Raw genomic sequence first — 20,363 nt, forward strand, 5'->3', positions numbered from 1 at the left:
TTTTACATTTGAGGAAACCGAGGCCGAAAGCATCTGACTTCCCCAGGGTCATACAGCTGGTGGACACCAGGGCAACATCTAAATTCAGGTCTTCCTGACTTTAAGACCAGCATTCTATCCACTCCACTACTTAGCTACCGAGTTTGTACTGGGAAGTGTGAACAAGAAGGGCGAAGCACTCAGAAGTGAGGTTGTGAAGACACAAAGAGAAACAATTCTGATGAGAATGAAAAGGAATTGTCTAAAGATATCGATTCATTTGTTTTCAAAAGTTAATTTAGGAGTATGTTTTATGCTACTCACTCCAGGAGCCAAATTCTTAGTTTATGGCCCTGCTATTGACTCATAAGCATCCTCTACAATTACATCAATAAATTCCTCACAGCACCTACTGTATGTCAGGCACTGTGCTAAGTGCTTTTGAGTTATTTCATTTGATCCTCACAACTCTAGGATATAGGGGGCCTTTATTATACTCATTTTACAGTTGAGGAAACTGAGGCATACAGAAGTTAAGTGACTTGCCCTGCGTGACACAGCTAGTAAATGTCTGAGGCCAAATTTGAACTCAGGTCTTCCTAACTGCAGGCCCAGAGCTCTGTCCACTGTGCCACCAGCTGCTTCATACATTTACATCTTTTAAAGATGGATGTGGATCCACAAAGAACTCAAGAAATAAAATTGTATTTTAAAGATATATACAGAAGATGGTAGTGAGAACAGGTAAACAAGGAGGTAGACAACAGCATGGCAGATTCCTGTAAGAACAGTGTCAGAAGTGCTAACAGTCAGAATGAGCTCTTGCTGGTGAGGAATGCTAAAGACGAGAGGGGCATGTTTTGTTAGCTATAGATAGGGAGGGCCTCCACATGCTCCCCTCAGTAGATCACTGCAAAAAGAAAAAGGAAACAAAGTGGGTGTCCTTTGATTGGAGTCTATCTAAACACACTGTACTTTGTGGACATTCACTGTTTCCAGTTTTTTGTTATCACAAGGAACAAAGGAAATTTTGTACCCATTTTCAAAGAGTGTTCTGTGCTCGCATTTTTTCCTGTGCCAAATAACTGATTTGTGTATGGCAAGTGCAGGTTAGTCACTCCTCTGGATTATCAAAGAAAATGGTTGTGCTGCAAGAAATGCCTATGGGACGTCTGGCTGAGATGGTGGTATGTGAAGACGTAGAGAGGCCCAGACTTCAAACACCTTGGTAAAGCTCCAAAAATGTCTGGAAGTAACAATAACAAGGAAAACCAGAGAGAAATAAATGTCTATGGGCTACTCTGTCCAATTCAGGGCTGCATAACATTGCTGGAGAACCCGAAGGCTCTTGAGTTGAGATAAACCAGGATAGAAAGAAGACACATCATGAAAGCAGCCTGGACCCCCAGGGGCTGAAAGGGCTAGAGAAGTGCCCACAGAGCCTATGCCAGAGCCACAAAGGAGACAGTGCCACACCAGTTTCCTGGCAGCCCTTTGCCCATGCCACAGGACAAAGTGCCAGGGCAGAACCTGGGATGCAGAGTACCCAATGCCTTGTTCGAGGCCTGTGACCAGTGAAATCAACAACATCCGGATGGGGATTGTCAAGGTTACAGCAAGATTTGGAGCCAACTCTGGTTTTGGGACTGTATAATTAGACAGAGGAGGCACCTAGGCCCAAACCTAAGTTAAGCTTCCAGGAAATCAAGCCAAAACTGCAAGAAATCCTGCAGAGGAGGGGGCTAATTTCAACTACTGTGGATCAAAGAAATAATCTCAAAATTCATCAGACAACCTAAAATTCGTATTTCAAGAAATGATAAACAGAAACTGCTCTGATATATTAGAAAGAGAGGGCAAAGGGAAAATACAAAGAATCCACCTGTCTCCTCCTGAAAGTACAAAATGAAAACTCCTAGGAATGTCATAGACATAAGAAATGCACATGAAGAATTCAGTTTCATTGGAAAATTTTTATGAACTGAGTGAAGAAGAAACAATGCAGTATACACAACATCTACAACATCAGTGAAAACAATTCTAAAAGGTGGCTGACTAATTGTGGTGACCAATCTCACAAACTCTCCTGGTCTAGGAAAACACGTTGAAACATACTTTCCCCACTTTCTGTAAAGAGGGAGGGGACTCAAGTTATGCGATGTTGCATAAACTATCAGACGTAGCTGCTACATCGACTGGCTTTACTGAACTGGTTTAATTATAAGGGATAGCTGGGGGGGAAGGGGCTGTGCTGACATGGGGAATGATTGTGAGGTAAAAACAGAAGGCATCAACATAACTTCCAACAAAAAGGAAGAATAAACATTTGGATAGACCAAAGATTGATATCCACATGTTAAGAGAACAAGCACAAAGTTTCAGTGTGCTAAGCTGTTAGGCCTTTGATAGAGGATTTACAGAATATGGTAAAGAATCTCTCATGGGCTGAAGAACAGCTGTGGGATTTGAGCCCTTTATTCCCATATCCTTCCTGGATGCAGGGAAGGAGGTAAAGATCAGTCAATCAATCAACAAGTATTTATTAGGCACCTACTCTATGCCTCTCATGCTAGGCACTGGGGATAGAAGCATAAAGAATGAAAAAATGCCTCTCAAAAGCAGTTTACATTCTAATGGGAAAGACACATAGATATAAAAATATAGAGAGCATAAATACAAAGTGAATGAATACAAATATATACAAAGTAGTTAAATACAAGATAGCTTGGGAGGGGGACACTTGCAGTTGCACGGGAGGCATCAGGAAAGGCTGCATTCAGGAGAAGATGGATGCCAGGGCTTTTTTAGAAATGATGAATTTAAGATATCTCTGGAAATCTGGCTTGAAATCACCTTCAACACCCTCAAACCTTTTCCTTCCTGTCCCAAGATGGATAGGCTTCTTGTTATTTTTAGAAAAGGATTTTAATTTTACAAAATCTTTAATATTTTTTTTTAAATGGGAGAAGGGGAAGAGACAGGAGGAGCATCCAGGAGGGGATGCAGGAAGAGCGAATGGGACAGGGGGGTCCTAGATGGCGGTAAGGAGCTGGTCCAAGCACCACTGGATCTCTGCCTGTCCTCGGTAGGCCTTCTTCAGGCCCCGAGGAAGGTGTCGGCATGAGGACAAGTTGAGGTAGCTGAGAGCAGGGCAGCTGCTGATCACAGAGCTGTGGAAGGACAGAAAGGGGGCAGTCAGTGAGCATGGGAACTGGCTCTCTGTCCTGTAACCTATCAGCCCTCAGTCTGAGAGGCGGGGCAGGATACAGGTGTAAAGTGTCTGAGGCCCACAGCTTACATAGTTACATATTAAATAGAAACTACTCCAAGGTTACTGAGCTGAGGTTAAGGGATCAAGAGAAGGAGGTGCTCCCTGAATCTTCCCTGTAAAGTGAGGAAGGAAGATATGGAGGGAAAGAAGGGTTTGTGGGGGGAGGGAACAAAGGCTTTGGGGGGAAAAGAAGGAATGGGGTTTGGGGAGAAGAGTAAAAGAAGACTGGGAGAGGGAAGGAAAACAGGTTCTGAGGAAGAGAGAAGGAGGTTTGGAGAAAGGGGAGAAAAAGATTTCAGAGGCAAGGAGGACAGAGACAAGACATATCTGGGGCGAATAGGGAAGAAGGGTTTTTATAGGAAGAGTAGGGAAGAGGAGAGAAAAAGGAGAGAAGTAACAGAAAGGGGAAAAGGAGGAGGGTAGGGGGAATCATAGGTTGATAGATTTTAAGACAGGGAAGGAAGGGAAAAAGCTTTGGGGTAAGGCTGGGCAAAGCAGGGAGTATGACATGGGGAGGATGCAGAGCCTTAAGGCTTAGGTCCTGACCTGATAGTTGCCACAGTAACCTGAGTGCCCTTGAGGCTGAGGGAGCGAAGGATGGGGCTGTGCCCACTCTCTGTGCTTGAGAAAGCTACCAGGGCCTGCTTCAGATCCTCTTCGTGGTAGCACTGGCCATTCAGGTCTAGCTCCTGAAGAGTGCGATGCCACTTCCTCGTGAGCAAAGGGCTTCCCTCCTTGGGTAGGGCTACCCAAATTACGGAACCATACAGGCCCAGGTGTAGCTGTTCTAGGTCTGAGTAGAGGGAGAATGGGAAGGGTGATCAGGTCTGCAGGGTACAGCCTGTACACCTTGACTTGAACCCTCAGGTTAGACTCCTATCCCAGCCCCCGAATCCTCCCACTCACCTTTCCCACCCCCTCCAGAATCACTGGCTTAGCCTTCCTCATCCCTTGTCCTTTTCTAGGAACCTTTCCCTCCTCCACAGCTGGAAATTATCTTCCCCCTCTGATCTCGCACAGTACTACTTTTCTGATGCACTGACCAGCAATACTGTATATTAGTTATTTATGCTTGTGTTGCATTTTCCTTAGAATAAAGTTATTAACAACACTGCTATAAATAATAACTAACAGCTATAGGGCACTTGAAAGTTCACAAATCATTTTACATTTATTATCTGACATAAACCTCACCACAAACCGGAGAGTGGTACCACAGGTATTAGTCTCATCATTTTGCAGTTAAAGAGACTGAAATCTGATGAGAGGAAGTGACTTGCCCATGATCACATGGCTAATACATGTCAGAGGCAGGATTTCAACTTGGACCTTTCTCGATGCAAGCCCAGCACGCTGTATTACAACATTCTGTATGTCCTCACCCATGTGCATTGCTTCCCCCTTAATCCCCCACATACCCCAGGCCAGGCAGGCCCAGTGCTCACCAGGGCAAGGCAAGCTGGCCAGGCCTGCAGGTGTGAGACGGGCACAGCCTCGGAGGTCCAGCACCCGCAGGCGAGGAGAAGCATGCAGCAGGCGATGCAGGACCTCATCACTTACGTAGGTGATAGTGGACGTGGCCAAGCAGAGCTCCTCCAGGTCTGGGAAACCAGGCCCCAGGGCTACCCCACGCCCTCCCATCTTGGGAGACCAAACCAGGTTCAGTAACCTCAGGACCTGCGAGTAGAAGAAGGGGACTCAGGCTCAGAGTTCAGCAGATGCTCCGTGTGGTGGGAGCTCAGTCAGACCTTTAGGCTAAGAGAGAGATCAGAGGGTGAGGGAGGGAACAGACACATACCAGGAAGCAGCTTTATTTTGTACTCAAGGCAGTGAAGGGGGTCTGCACCTAGGAATGAAGGCGGATATAGCAGACCTAGGGATGGGGACAGCAATAGCAGGGAACTGAAGGGAGACACAGGGTGGGGTTTGACAAGGTTCAGGTTTGACTGTACCATAGCAGGGGCATATTGGTAGTTGAGAATAGAGTGATACTGGGAACTAGGGGCCTGGTACCAGCAGCCAGGGATAAAAGTAACTGAAAATGAGGGATACTTGGGTCTGGGGAATAATAACTGCTATAGGTGAGACTGGGAGATACCTATGATTGGGGATAGGAGTACCTGAGGACAAGGAGTACCTGGAGCTGGGGACAGCCAGCCTGCAGAGCTTCAATGTGTAGCTGAAAGTGTTGACTGTTGGGTTTTATCCCTGTGTCCACCTCAAGGAGCTGGAGTTGGGGGCAGCATCCATTCTACCAGAGAGAGCAGGGGTGATAAGGATTGGGGGGTTGGGAAGTAGGGTAGAGTTCAGCTCAGGGAAGGGCACCGAACAGCCTTCCCTCTATTTCCCCTGCCCCCTCTCATTCCCTGCTCCATCCTTTCTCCCAACCCTATCAAGTGAGGCTCACCGACAGAGAGGAGATGATGGAGGTCATTTGGCTACTATAAGTCAGCCACAGCTGCCGGAGTTGTTTGCCTGCTGCCTCCAGAAAGCCAACTACTGCTGCTGACTCCACCTAAAAAGCAAACATGGAGTAGATCATTTCTAGGCAATTTTTTAGGGGTGAGGATGAACAGGAATAGTCGAGATGGATAGGTGGAACAGAGCACTAACCTGGGAGTTCTGCAGGTTGAGGCTATCCAGCTGGGGGCAGGCCCTGGGCAGAGTAACCAAGGCCTCTGCTGTCACAGACTGACAGTGGGAAAGCTTGAGAGATGTGAGGTGGGGACAAGATTCACTGACAGCCTATCAAGACAGAAGACATCCTGATGTTATCCTAACCACGAATACCTTCCCATTATGTGCCAGCTCTAGCATCTCTCTTGATTCCTCTGGTCCTACAAAAGAGAGAAGCCAGACCTGATCCAATCCTACCCCTTCTGCCCTCTTAACCCAGGCATCCACTACCTTCCCACCCATACTTCATATTTTTTCCCTTTATATACTTTACAATCCAGCCAAACTGGAATACTAATTTACATACTGGCTTCTCTCTTTGTGCATTTGCATAGGCCATACCACATGTCTGGAATATGTTCCTCCTCATCTTTGCCTTCTTCTTCTAAAGCTTAGCATGCTGCCTCCACAACATACAAGGCACATACCCAACAGTTGGTTGTTTTTATTTGTTTCATGGGAATAAGAGTTGGGACAAGCTTCCTGGAAGGGGAAAGGGACAGGGGGTCCAGGAGCTGTGCTTTGTAGAAAGGCAGGGAATCTATAAAGTGCAGGTGAGAAGGGAGACTATTCCCAGCAAGTCATTCCTGGGTAAAGGTATGCAGTTGGGAGACGTAATGTCTCACAGCAAACAGTCCAGTTTGGCTACAACACAAAGTAGAGAGTGATGGGGAGCGATGTTTGATCAGTCAGTAAAGATAACTTGAAGCCAGATTGTAAAGAACTTTAACTACCAAATAGAAGAGTCTGTATGTGATCCTAGAAGCAACTGGGAGCCGCAGAAGCTTCTTCAGCAGAGAGTGACATGCCTAATCTATGATAGTAGCTGTGATATTGTCCATACCCGTACGTATTCAACCAAGGCTGGGGCCCACTTTTCTTTCCCTCAGGTTCCTAATTCCCCCATTCCTAACTCCAAGACAGAGGGGAAAATAATGTGCAGAGAGAGGAAGGAGGGGCAGGATAGGAAAGGGGAAGATAAACTGTAAGAGGGAGGATGAAGGGGGGATGGGAAAAGGAAGGAGCGTTTATATAGCACTTACCGTGTGCCAGGCACTGTGCTATGTGCTTTTTACAAATATCATCTCATTTTATCTTCACAGTAACCATGGAAGGTAGGTGCTATTATCAGCCCCATTTACAGCTGAGGAAACTGAGGCAAAGGTTAAGTGACTTGCCAAGGGTCACACAGCTAGTAGGTGTCTGAGGCTGGATTTGAACTCAGACCTTCCTGACACCAGGCCCAGAGCTATCCACTGCACCAGCTAGCTACCTAGGGGGAGGGAGGAGTTCTGCTTAGGGGTCTGAATCTTCCTTCCCTTGCCGGTAGAGACTAGAATTTAGACGGTAATGCTAGGAAGACCTGTTTGACCCTGCCCAGAGGGAGGGCACTCTGCCCACTTAGTACTCCTGGCCTAGGTGAGGATGGTGCATGCCGATAGGAAATGTTAGCACTTACAAAGCAATCTGATGCAAGAATAGGCTGCCTTTCAGTTCAAGGAGGAATACAACAGGGTTAGAGGTCAGGGGCAACATATCCCTCCCAGCCCCCCATCCCAATCTCCTCACCTTCAACATCAGAGGTACATAGTTTTTCCAGTGGGACAGAGAAAGCTCCCGGAGTAATGAAAACCTGCCATAAGGAAATGAGTATGTATCTCTTTCCAAGATCTCATATTCAGCTATTCTCTCCGGACAAAAATTGCATGAGCCACCATCCTTCTGGGTTCCCCGGGACAGCCACCCCTCCATCCCTCTACCGCCCCTAGTCCAGGTAAAGCAAGAAGACTCAGGGGAGCAATTCTTTCCAAAAAGAGAGTGGTGCTAGGTGCCAGAAGTAAGCCTTTTCCTTGCTACTCCCTTTAGCAGGAGGAACTTCAACCCTGTGAAGGGCAGTCTCAAGCTGGGGGTAAGCTAATGCCAGAGGAGGCAGTCAGGCCAAAGGACATAGGCAGAACACTCACACTACGTGATTTGGAAACATTATCCTCACCTGTTGGGTACCAGCCACTCTAGAGAACTGAGAATCCTCTTCTCCACCTTTGATGGAGGACCCTTTGAGCGAGGAGGCCAAGGTGGGGCCAGAGACACCTTCTGCCATAGCACAGAGTGGGAGGCAGCATCATACCACAGACGGCATACCCGGGCAGCCCTGAAAGGCACAAGGAGTTCTGCTGTTCCTATTTCCCTGTGAAGCCATCTAGGCCCTCATCCTTAGCACCTCCCACTTGGGTCACTAAAACAAATAAAATAGCCTAAGTTGTCCTCCTTCCTTTCTTGGCTCTCCAGCCCCACATGGTCCACAGCACTATATGCTCCTCTCTCTACTTGGAATACCTTCTTGCAGTCCCACCCTTAACAATCTTGCTAATCCAGCCTTTCAGGGAAGGACTGGATACCTGCAAAGGAAGGGCACTGCCCCATCAGAAGCCACTAACACTTGGAATATTCGAACCAAGATCTCCAGAGGAATGTGGTCTCCCCAGCCTGGCCCTGAAGTAGTGCTGTCCTGAGGAGATTGCCTCCCCTGCACTAGGCTGAGATCTGCACTATTTGGGGTCTCCACTCGACGTGGCCGGCGACACTTTGGCTGGTGGACCTTTGGTCGAGCTAACTTCCTGAGATGGCAGGCCTTTTTTCTGTGGGCCCGTGGTGCTGGCTCTTCCAGATTGGGTACAATCAGCAGCATGTCCTCAGCTTCATGAATGTGGTAACCAACCCTTGCAGATGGCCGTCTCCATGAACTTTTTCTCTTCTTTTTCTTCTGGGGGGGCCCAACTGGAACTGAGGGCCTTGATCTCTTGCTAGGCTTGAAACGTGATTGCTGTGATGAACCAGAGTCCTCTTGAGGAGGTAAAGCCATTCTATTGCCAGAGTCTTCAGAGACCTCCTCCATGTTCTCAAGAGATGGGGCAAATCATAACGGTGCCCCTAGGGGATCCTATGAGAGAAACCAGAGGGGTCAGTGTTAAGAGTTTGTTTATGAACTCCAAGGGTGAGGACAAAGCGCTCACATGAAATCCCCACTGTCGCACCAGACTAAACCCCTTTTTTTGGAGGGCAGAGTCAGTGCCACTAGACTGGTGAAAGGTACATGTCAGATGACTCTTCATTTTCCTGTAACCCACAAATACAATCATTGACTGAATCCTGTCACTTCTGCCTCTATAATATCTCTCACATGCAACACCTTCTCTCTACTTACAAAGCCACCACCCCACCTTAGTTCAGGTCACACAGACTATTGCACTAACCTACTAATAAGTAGTCTCAAGTTGCTTCTCACTCCAAACTATCTTCCATTCAACCGCCAAAGTGATTTTTCTAAACCCAACTATATCATTTTCATCCTCAGTTGCTTCCTATTGCTTGTAAGATAAAACATAAACTCCTTTGTTTGGCTCCTAAAGTCCTTGACAACCACCCCCTCAGCTACCTCTCTGGGCTCATTATTTACTATTCCCTTTTCCATACATAGAATCCAGACCAATGGTCCTCCTTGCTGTTGTTCACACATGGCACTCTACCCATCTCCAATGGCTGGGGTGCTCTTCCTCTTTCCCTTTGCCGCTAAAATTCCTTACTTCCTTCAAGACTCAGCTTGAGTTCTACCTTCGCCATGAAGACTTTCCTGATTCTGCCAGCTGCTAGTACCCTCTTGCTAAAATTTACTGCGTGTTTATTTTGCATGTACTTGTATATGTGTATGTTGTATCTCAGCATAGAATAGACGCTTTTAGAGAACCAGGACTGTTCCCTTTCTGTCTTTGTCTTCCCAGTGCCTGGCACAGTGCTTGGCATAGAGCACATCTAATAAATCTTACTGATTAACTGATGCCAGTGATACCATATTACCAAAGAAGACTTATATACAAGTGTCATAAAAATAACAACTGTAATGTGAAACATTAAAGACTTGCAACCGGGGCAGAGCCAAGATGGGTGCTGGAAAGCAGGGACTTGCCTAAAACTCTCCCTCAGGACCCTCCAATCACCTATAAATATGGCTCTGAACAAATTTTAGAACTGCAGAACCCACAAAATAGCAGAGGGAAGCAGGGCTCCAGCCCAGGACAGCCTGGATGGTCACGGGGTAAGGTCTATCACACCGTGCTGGGAGCGGAGTAGACCCAGACGAACCAGACCCGGGAGGCAAGCAGAACAGGCCATAGTGCCCTGAATCAGTGAGCTGTGGCAGTTACCAGACTTCTCAACCCACAAACACCAAAGGCAACAGAGAAGGCTGCTTACAGAACTACAGCTGCAGTTGCTTCTGGCCCCAGGCCCAACTGGTGGGAGGAATTAAGAGGCGGATCAGAGCAGGAGGGCAGAGCCTGCTTAGATCTGAGTCCCAGTCCAGGGTGGCAGTTCTTGGGGGAGGAGGAGTGCTGGTGTGGCAGAACTTGCTGTGTAGAAATAGCTCTGAAAACAACAGTGCAACCCCTCAAGCTTGGGACAAAGTACTCTCTACTCTACAAGCAGTCATACCTTGACAAAAAGCTCAAGGGTCAAGTAGCTGGCTGGGAACATGGCCAGGCAGCAAAAACGGTCTCAGATTCAGACTCAAACTTTGGAATCTTTCTTTGGTGACAAAGAAGACCAAAACATACAGCCAGAAGAAGTCAACAAAGCCAAAGAGCCAGTAGGCTCAAAAGCCTCCAAGAAAAACATAAACTGGTCTCAGGCAATGGAAGAGCTCAAAAAGGATTTGGAAAAGCAAGTTAGAGAAGTAGAGGAAAAATTGGGAAGAGAAATCAGAGTGATGCAAGAAAACCATGAAAAACAAGTCAATGACTTGCTAAAGGAGACCCAAAAAATACTGAAGAAAATAACACCTTAAAAAGTAGAATAACCCAAATATCAAAAGAGCTCCAAAAAGCCAATGAGGAGAAGAATACCTTGAAAAGCAGAATTAGCCAAATCGAAAAGGAAGTCCAAAAGACCACTGAAGAAAATACTACCTTAAAAATGAGATTGGAGCAAGTGGAAGCTAGTGACTTGATGAGAAATCAAGATATAAAACAGAAACAAAGGAATGAAAAAATGGAAGACAATGTCAATTATCTCATTGGAAAAACCACTGACCTAGAAAATAGATCCAGGAGAGATAATTTAAAAATTATTGGACTACCTGAAAGCCATGATCAAAAAAAGACCCTAGACACCATCTTTCAAGAAATTATCAAGGAAAACTGCCCTGATATTCTAGAGCCAGAGGGTAAAAATTAGAAATTGAAAGAATCCACCATCGCCTCCTCAAAAAGATCCCCAAAAGAAAACTCCTAGGAATATTGTCGCCAAATTCCAGAGCTCCCAGATCAAGGAGAAGATGCTGCAAGCAGCCAGAAAGAAACAATTTGAGTGTTGTGGAAACACAATCGGGATAACACAAGATCTAGCAGCTTCTACATTAAGGGACTGAAGGGCTTAGAATATGATATTCCAGAGGTCAATGGAGCTAGGATTAAAACCAAGAATCGCCTACCCAGCAAAACTGAGTATCATGCTCCAAGGTAAAATATGTACTTTCTTTTTTTTTTTTTATTTAATATATTTAGTTTTCAGCATTGATTTTCACAAAAGTTTGAATTACAAATTTTTTCCCCATTTCTACCCTCCCCCCACTCCAAGATGGCGTATATTCTGGTTGCCCCATTCCCCAGTCAGCCCTCCCATCTGTCTCCCCACTCCCTGCCCATCCCCCTTTCCCTTTTTCTCTTGTAGGGAAAGATAAATTTCTATGCCCCATTGCCTGTGTATCTTATTTCCTAGTTGCATGAAAAAACTTTTTTGTTGTTGTTGTTTTTGAACGTCTGTTTTTAAAACTTTGAGTTCCAAATTCTCTCCCCTCTTTCCTCCCCACCCACCCTCCCTAAGAAGGCAAGCAATTCAGCATAGGCCACATGCGTATCATTATGTAAAACCCTTCCACAATACTCATGTTGTGAAAGACTATGTTTTGCTCCTTCCTAACCTATCCCCCTTTATTGAAATTTTCTCCCTTGACCCTGTTCCTTTTCAAAAGTGTTTGTTTTTGATTACCTCCTCCCCCCGTCTGCCCTTCCTTCTATCATCCCCCCTTTTTTATCTTCTTCCTCCTTCTTTCCTGTGAGGTAACATACCCAATTGAGTGTGTATGGTATTCCCTCCTCAGATCAAATCCAATGAGAGCAAGATTTACTCATTCCCCCTCACCTGTCTCCTCTTCCCTTCCTATAGAACCACTTTTTCTTGCCACTTTTATGCGAGATAATTTACCCCATTCTATCTCTCCCTTTCTCCCTCTCTCAATATATTCCTCTCTTATCCCTTAAATTGATTTTATTTTTTTAGATATCATCCCTTCATATTCAGCTCACCCTGTGCCCTTTGTGTGTGTGTGTGTGTGTATACATGTATATATATATATACCTACATATATGTATACACATATGTATATGCATATTCCTTTCAGCTACTGTGATATTGAGGTCTCATGAATCATACACATCACCCTTCTATGTAGGAATGTAAACAAAACAGTTCAACTTTAGTAAGTCCCTTATGATTTCTCTTTCTTGTTTACCTTTTCATGCTTCTCTTGATTCTTGTGTTTGAAAGTCAAATTTTCTATTCAGCTCTGGTCTTTTCACTGAGAAAGCTTGAAAGTCCTCTATTTTATTGAAAATCCATATTTTGCCTTGGAACATGATACTCAGTTTTGCTGGATAGGTGATTCTTGGTTTTAATCCTAGCTCCACTGACCTCCGGAATATCATATTCCAAGCCCTTCGGTCCCTTAATGTGGAAGCTGCCAGATCCTGTGTTATCCTGATTGTTTTTCCACACTATTCAAATTGTTTCTTTCTGGCTGCTTGCAGTATTTTCTCCTAGACCTGGGAGCTCTGGAATTTGATGACAATGTTCCTAGGAGTTTTCTTTTTGGGATCTATTTGAGGAGGCAATCTGGATTCTTTCAATTTCTATTTTACCCTCTGGCTCTAGAATATCAGGGCAATTCTCCTTGATAATTTCTTGAAAGATGATATCTAAGCTCTTTTTTTGATCATGGCTTTCAGGTAGTCCAATAATTTTTAAATCATCTCTCCTGGATCTATTTTCCAGGTCAGTGGTTTTTCCAATGAGATATTTGACACTGTCTTCCATTTTTTCATTCCTTTGTTTCTGTTTAATATCTTGATTTCTCATCAAGTCACTAGCTTCCACTTGCTCCAATCTCATTTTTAAGGTAGTATTTTCTTCTGTGGTCTTTTGGACCTCCTTTTCCACTTGGCTAATTCTGCCTTTCAAGGCATTCTTCTCCTCATTGGCTTTTTGGAGCTCTTTTGCCATTTGAGTTAGTTTATTTTTTAAGGTGTTGTTTTCTTCAGTGTACTTTTCAGTATTTTTTTTTGGGTCTCCTTTAGCAAGTCATTGACTTGTTTTTCATGGTTTTCTTGCATCATTCTCATTTCTTGTCCCAATTTTTCCTCTACTTCTCTAACCTGCTTTTCCAAATCCTTTTTGAGCTCTTCCATGGCCTGAGACCAGTTCATGTTTTTCTTCGAGGCTTTTGGTTTAGGCTCTTGCACTTTGTTGACTTCTTCAGGCGCTATGTTTTGGTCTTCTTTGTCACCAAAGAAAGATTCCAAAGTCTGAGACTGAATCTGGGTGCGTTTTCGCTGCCTTGCCATGTTCGTAGCCAACTTACTTGACCCTTGAGTTTTTCATCTACTGCTTGTAGAGCAAGAGTACTTTGTTCCAAGTTTGAGGGGATGCGCCGTTGATTTCAGAGCTATTTCTATATAACTGGCTCTGCCACCCCAGCGCTCCTCCTTCCTCAAGAACCACCAACTTGGACCTGATGCAAGTCTTCAGCAGGCTCTTCACTCCAGCTCTGATCCACCACTTAATTCCTCCCACCACGTGGGCCTGGGGCCAGAAGTAACTGCAGTTGTAGTTTTGTAGCTATACCTCCCCCGCTGTCCCTGGTGCGGTGGCGGAACCAAGGATCTGTCCCCCGCAGCTTTTCCCACTAACCTTCTCTGTTGTCTTTGGTGTTTGTGGGTTGAGAAGTCTGGTAACTGCCACAGCTCACTGACTCAGGGTGCTAGGGCCTGTTTTGCCCTGCTCCTGGTCTGGCTGGCCCTGCTGCCTCCCACGCTGAGCTCTGCTCCCCTCCATTCCCTGCTCCCCTCCATTCCCTGCGCGATAGACCTCGTCCAGCGACCATCCAGGCTGTCCTGGGCTGGATCCCTGCTTCCCTCTGCTATTTTGTGGGTTGTGCAGTTCTAGAATTTGTTCAGAGCCATTTTTATAGGTTTTTGGAGGGATGTGGTGGGGAGCTCATGCAAGTCCCTGCTTTCCAGCCACCCAAAATATGTACTTTCAATAAAATAGAGGTCTTTCAAACTTTCTCAGTGAAAGGACCAAAGCTGAACAGAAAATCTGACTTTCAAACACAAGAATCGAGAGAAGCATGAAAAGGTAAACAAGAAAGAGAAATCATAAGGGACTTACTAAAGTTGAAATGTTTTGTTTACATTCCTACATGGAAAGATGATGTGTATAATTCATGACACCCCAGTATTAGGGTAGCTGAAGGGAATATACATATATAGACAGAATGCACAGGGTGAGTTGAATATGAAGGGATGATATCTAAAAAAAATAAAATCAAATTAAGGGATGAGAGAGGAATATATTGAGAGAGGGAGAAAGGGAGAGATAGAATGGGGTAAATTATCTCGCATAAAAGTGGCAAGAAAAAGCAGTTCTGTAGGAAGAGAAGAGAAGGCAGATGAGGGGGAATGAGTGAATCTTGCTCTCATCAGGATTGACCTGAGGAGGGAATAACATACACACCCAATTGGGTATCTTACCCCACAGGAAAGAAGGAGGAAGGAGATAAAAAAAGGGGGACGATAGAAGGGAGGGCAGATAGGGGAAGGAGGTAATCAAAAGCAAACACTTTCGAAAAGGGACAGGGTCAAGGGAGAAAACTGAATAAAGGGGGATAGGATAGGAAGGAGCAAAATATAGTTAGTCTTTCACAACATGAGTATTGTGGAAGGGTTTTACATAATGATACGCATGTGGCCTATGTTGAATTGCTTGCTTTCTTAGGGAGGGTGGGTGGGGAGGGAAGAGGGGAGAGAATTTGGAACTCAAAGTTTTAAAAGCAGATGTTCAAAAAAAAGTTTTTGCATGCAACTGGGAAATAAGCTATACAGGCAATAGGGCATAGAAATCTATCTTGCCCTACAAGAAAATAAGGGAAAAGGGGATGGGGGGGGCTGGGGCGACAGAAGGGAGGGCTGACTGGGGAATGGGACAATCAGAATATATGCAATCTTGGAGTGGGGGAGAGAGCAGAAATGGGGAGAAAATTTGTAATTCAAACTTTTGTGGAAATCAATGCTGAAAGCTAAAAATATTAAAGAAATAAATAATTTTTTTAAAAAAAGACTAGCAACCAATGAATAATCTAAATGTTGCACTAGTACTGACACAATATTAAAAAAGACCTTGAAGATCTGGTGGGTAGACCACAGGGGTCAAATTCCTTGCCTACCCGAACAAGATTAAAATATAACTGGGAAATACTTAGCAAAATAAAAACTATACAACAGAGATGATGTTAATTTGTGGTTTTCTAAGTCAATATGCATTTCTGTTTGAGTTTGACATCACTAAAACAGATGGTCTGAGGAGAATTTTTTCAAAGCTCAAGGACATAACTCACTCAGGTGCACAAGACATGGTAAGAGTCTGATGTGTACCAAAGAAAGAACTGGATTATAAACACATTGGGATGGGAAATCAGGAAATGCTACAGACAGAATATATATAGATTTTAGAAAAACATTTGACAAAAGAAGTCTCTCGTACTCTCTCCTTGTGAACAAGATAGAGATGTGGGACAAATGAGTATACGACTGGGTGGGTTATGAACTAGTTAAATGCTAGGACCCAAAGAATGGTCATTCATATATTGGTGTCAAAATGAAGAGAGATCTCTCCTAGAGGGATCCCATCTTTGACTCTGCTATCCCTCGTTTTTGTTAGTGACTTGGGTAAAGGTGTAAGTGGTATGGGAATAATCAAAAAAACCCTCTATGGTTTTGGGACCCTCTGAGTTTCATAAAGCTCACTTGTAAGAAGTTTCTTCTCTAATATATCTTCTACTCCTACCCAATACCCCACTATCATGCCTTTTCCTGGAGTCTTCCATACCTTCTGCTAGAAACTTCAATGCCCCATGCTTGCACAGGACGGGGGAGGGGGGTTATAATCAGTCAATCTCTAGCCTCACTCTGCTTATGACATCAGAGGTGGGAAAACAATCAGAAATACCCAAGCAAGAACCACCTCCTCCTTATCAGGACTCACGTCTACATTGTCAAGCTACCCTGGTGTGGAGGAGACCAGATACCATCCACCTCCTCCACAATGAAGAGTAACGGAAAAGAGTTGGCAGAGGACAGTGTGCCAAGTCCAGGGCCAGCCTTTCTGAAGGACCAACAGTGACCCTCCCCCAATTCCTCCCATGATCTAAAGACCTCACACCGAGACCTCCTTGTTATATCCTTTCCTTGTTGCCCTGTGTTCCCTTGGTGTCTCATTTCAAGCCTTGGGACTTGCCCTATATGAGTTAAAATGTGCCATAATTAAGACCTATCCTTTTAAATATTATTGGTCTTTTTGACTCTTTAATGGAAAAGGTTGGGATGGAATGAGACAGAATGCTTGTAAGATTTGTGACTCCACACAGTTCGAAGGGATAATTAATACATTCAACAATAAGACCCAAAGAAGGTCTGATGTGCTGAATCATACCAGATGAGATGCAGTCTGATACTTGGATTGAAAAAGAAAACCGATACGAGTACATCTGAGACAGATAGATAGGTAAATAAATAACCAACCATTCACATAAACAGGATCTATGGATTTCTATGGACTCCCAAGTTCAATATGGGTCAGCTATGAACACGCTTCCCAGTGTATCCCATCTTTATCTCTCACCTCAACCAAGAAGAGAGGAGGGGGCCTTCTCATATTTTCTCTTTGGGCTAAGTTTAGTCATCATAACTTCACAGAATTCAATTTCGTTGTTTTATTGTTATTTCCATTTATATTGTTGTAGTCTGTGTATATATTGTTTTCCTAGTTCTTTTTACTTCACTTTGCACCATCAGTTCATGCATAGTTCTCTACATTCATCATGTTTACTATTTTTTTACAGCACAGTAATACATTCACGCACTACACCTCGTTTAACCATTCCTCTGTCAGTGGGCATCTATTTTGTTTCCCACTACAAAACGTGCTGCTACAAATATTTTAGAGCATATGAGACCTTTCTCAGTCAACAAGCATTTATTAAGTGCGTATTATGTGCCAGGCACTGTGCTAAACGTTGAAGATACAAAGAAAAGCAATAACAAAAATGGATGAGGTGAGGGACTATGGGCATGGAATACTATAAATAATGTTTGACTTCCTTGATGTGTTGGTTTAGTTTTGGTGAATTTTCTTTCCTCTTTTTAATTGTTACAAATGATGGCTCTGGGAGGAAGAGAGAAAATGGGATACATTGGGAAATGGAGGTGATGTAAAAATGAAAAATATCAATGAAAATCAATTTTTAAAAAATAACGCTCTTCACAACCAGATTCCTCCCTACCTTTCCAGACTAACTCAACTCTTCTTCTCCATTCACTTTACAATTCAGCTATCCTGACTTACTTGCTGCTTCCCATATGTGCCATTCTATCTCTTCCTCTGATACCTTTGCCCAGGCTCTGTCTCATGGCTGGAATGCATTCCTTCCTCCTCACTGTGTCTTGGAATCCTTGCCTTCTTTCAAGAGCAACTGTAGCATCACCTTTTGTATGAAGTCTTCTGGGATCGAATCTGTACCTCAAAATACCTCATATTTATTTTGCATGTATTCTGTATATTTCATAAAGGCAAATGTTGTCTCCCCTGTGAAAATGTAAACTCATTAAGGGCAAGGATTGTTTCGTTTGTCTTTGTATTCCCAGTTATTAGCACAGTACCTGGCTCTGGGATTTGGCAGCTGGCACCAGGAAACACTCCATGTAGAAAGGGGGGGAGGGGTTAGAGCTGGGTCTTGAAAGAAAGAGTCTGAGGTAAGGAGGCAGTAAATATAGGGATGGCAGACAGCCACTGCAAAGACAGAGTGCTATGAGGGACAGCAAGTAGGTTATTGCGAGCTAACGTGCCCAGGTGCTTAACAAATGCTTTTCAATTGAGCTATTCCTGGAAATTATGCCTCTCTAAATGAAGCCCCAAACTGAATTTGCTTTTTTTGTTTCTAAATCACACTAATGACTCATATTGAACTTGTAGTCACACTAAAGCCCCCAGATCTTTTTCAGACACAAACTGATTCCTAAACATACTCTACTCCATTCAGTGCTTATAAAGTCGATTTTTTAAAAATCAAATAGAAGACTTTATATTTATTCTTATTAAATTTCATCTTATCAGATTCAATTCAAAGTTTTAGACTGTCAAGTTCTTTTTGGGGGTCCTGACTGTCACCCAGTTATCCCTTCCAACTCAATACCATCTGCAAAAGCGGCAAGCATGAGACATTATACCTTGATAAGAAGAGATACCTGGGGCACTCCTTCACAGACCCAAGTGAACAAACATTAAACCCACTAACTAGTTCCAACTAGTTCTAACTAGCCCACCTAACTAGTCCCAAAATGATCCTAATTCAATCATAAAACACTTATTAATGCCCACTATATGAAAGGCACCAGATAGAGATACCAGGAATATTAAGGGCAAAAACTAAACAGTCCCTTTACATGCTACTGGGGATAAAGCGGCAAGGAAGTATGTATGCAAATAAATCAACATAAATTATATAAAAAGTAAATACAAAATAACGGAGCAAGAGGAATGGGGAAATCAGAAATAGCAGCCTGCAGGGAGTGGCACTTGAGCTGAACCTTGAAGGAAGGTAGGAATTCTAAGAGTCAAAGGTAAGGAAGCAGTGCATTCCAGACATGAACAAAGGAGTAATGATGATGGAATGTCCCACATTGAGAACAAGAAGGCCAGGTTGGCAGGAATGTAGAGTGTGCGAAGGGGGAACAAAATGAGATTCACTGGAAGGCTAGGTTGGAGCCAACTTCGAAGGGCTCAAACTGCTCAAGAGAGAAGCTTACATTTTATCCAAAGGCACTAGGGAGCCACTGAAGTTTCTTAAGCAGAGCTGTGACTCGTTCAGACCTGCTCTTTAGCTATATTGATTTGTTTGAAGGAAAGATTGGGAAGAGCTGGTACTAGAAGCAAGGTGACCAATGAGCTAGTAGTCCAGGCAAGAGCTGATGAGATCCGGAACAGCTTGAGTGGAGAGAATGGAAAAGAGAAGTAAACAATATTGTGGAGGCTGAATCAATGAGGTTTGGCAACCAACTGGATATGATGGTCAGGAAGAAGAAATAGATGCACAAAAAATACGTTTCTTTTAGGAGATGATGCCTCCCAGACATGTGGCTGGAAATTTCCTGCAGGCAGTAAGTGATACAGGAATAGGACTGGATATGTAGGTGTTGGTAGTTTTTGCATAGAGATGATAACCCAATGGAGTTGTCAAGATGACCTAGAGAAAGAGTTCTACACAAAGCTTTGGAATACAACCACACAAAAGGATTGGCACCAGAATGGCAATCTCCAAAAGGTTTCTTCAGTGGAGAGTGCCCTCCCAATTACTTTGTCTATATACACTGTGTCCCAAAAGTGCTAGGGCAGTTTTAAAGGTTAAAACCGCACTAAGAATTTTGGGACACCCTGTATTTGTATGTGCTTGTGGGCATACAGTGTTATTTCACCACGGCTGAAGCTAAGCTCCTAAGCTCCTTAGTTAGGGGCAAGGGCATGTTTTGTTTTTTCTTGTGTTCCCAGAGCCTAGCACAGTGCCAGGCACTGGCTGAAAATATGAATGAGATGGAGAGATCAGACAGGTAGGAGGAGCTAAGTCTCAAAAACCCAGGAGCAGTCGTGGGGGGGGGGGAGGGCAGAGGGGGCAAGGGGCCCAGGAGATGGGGTGGGGCTCTGTTGGGGGAGAGGCTCTCTTAGGGAAGGGGGGCCCTTGTGATGAGGAAAGAATCTCTTAAGGAAGGAGGTCCTAGCGAAGGGGAGGGGCTCTTGGGGGAGGCACCCTACCAGGGAGGAAGCGCTAGGTGTGCGGGAGGAGTGCGGCCAGTGTACAGGGACTCCTAAAGCGCACCACAGGGGCCCCTGGGAATTCCTGGGCAAGGTGAATGGGCGGGAAAGTTTCGGGTCTCTCACCTGACTTGGGCCTGGGTCTCTCCCTCACCCTCCTTTTCGACTTTCGGTCTTGCGCGCGTTCAGCCGCCACTTCCGGGCACGTAGTGGTTGGGCGGGACTTCCGGCGCGGGAGTGGCAAGCC

The 20,363-nt window shown here is 44.5% G+C and overlaps 1 protein-coding gene across 1 annotated transcript; it reads right to left on the reverse strand.

The window, feature by feature from the left end:
• Positions 1-1,947: 1,947 nt before the first annotated feature.
• FBXL6 (F-box and leucine rich repeat protein 6) lies at positions 1,948-20,335 on the reverse strand. Its single transcript, XM_036742198.1, has 10 exons — positions 20,243-20,335; positions 8,326-8,867; positions 7,920-8,078; positions 7,496-7,559; positions 5,864-5,995; positions 5,658-5,765; positions 5,388-5,501; positions 4,696-4,927; positions 3,797-4,043; positions 1,948-3,149 (listed from the first exon to the last, which is right to left on the reverse strand). Exons 2-10 carry the CDS (start codon positions 8,820-8,822, stop codon positions 3,011-3,013), a joined length of 1,692 nt encoding a protein of 563 aa, XP_036598093.1. The 5' UTR covers positions 8,823-8,867; positions 20,243-20,335; the 3' UTR covers positions 1,948-3,010.
• Between the last annotated feature and the right edge of the window lie 28 nt (positions 20,336-20,363).

Source organism: Trichosurus vulpecula, chromosome 1 (assembly GCF_011100635.1).
Source record: "Trichosurus vulpecula isolate mTriVul1 chromosome 1, mTriVul1.pri, whole genome shotgun sequence".
Lineage (NCBI taxonomy): Eukaryota > Metazoa > Chordata > Mammalia > Diprotodontia > Phalangeridae > Trichosurus > Trichosurus vulpecula.

What these genes read in the sequence shown, in the direction of transcription:
- FBXL6 (XM_036742198.1), bottom strand. Translation starts at nt 8,822, where the DNA reads ATGGAGGAGGTCTCTGAAGACTCTGGCAATAGAATGGCTTTACCTCCT. An exon ending in GCAGTGCCCTTCCTTTGCAG is followed by an intron (nt 8,079 to 8,325) that starts GTATCCAGTCCT and finishes TGTGCCTTTCAG; the next exon opens with GGCTGCCCGGGTATGCCGTC. An exon ending in GGCCAGCTTGCCTTGCCCTG is followed by an intron (nt 4,044 to 4,695) that starts GTGAGCACTGGG and finishes CCCTCTACTCAG; the next exon opens with ACCTAGAACAGCTACACCTG.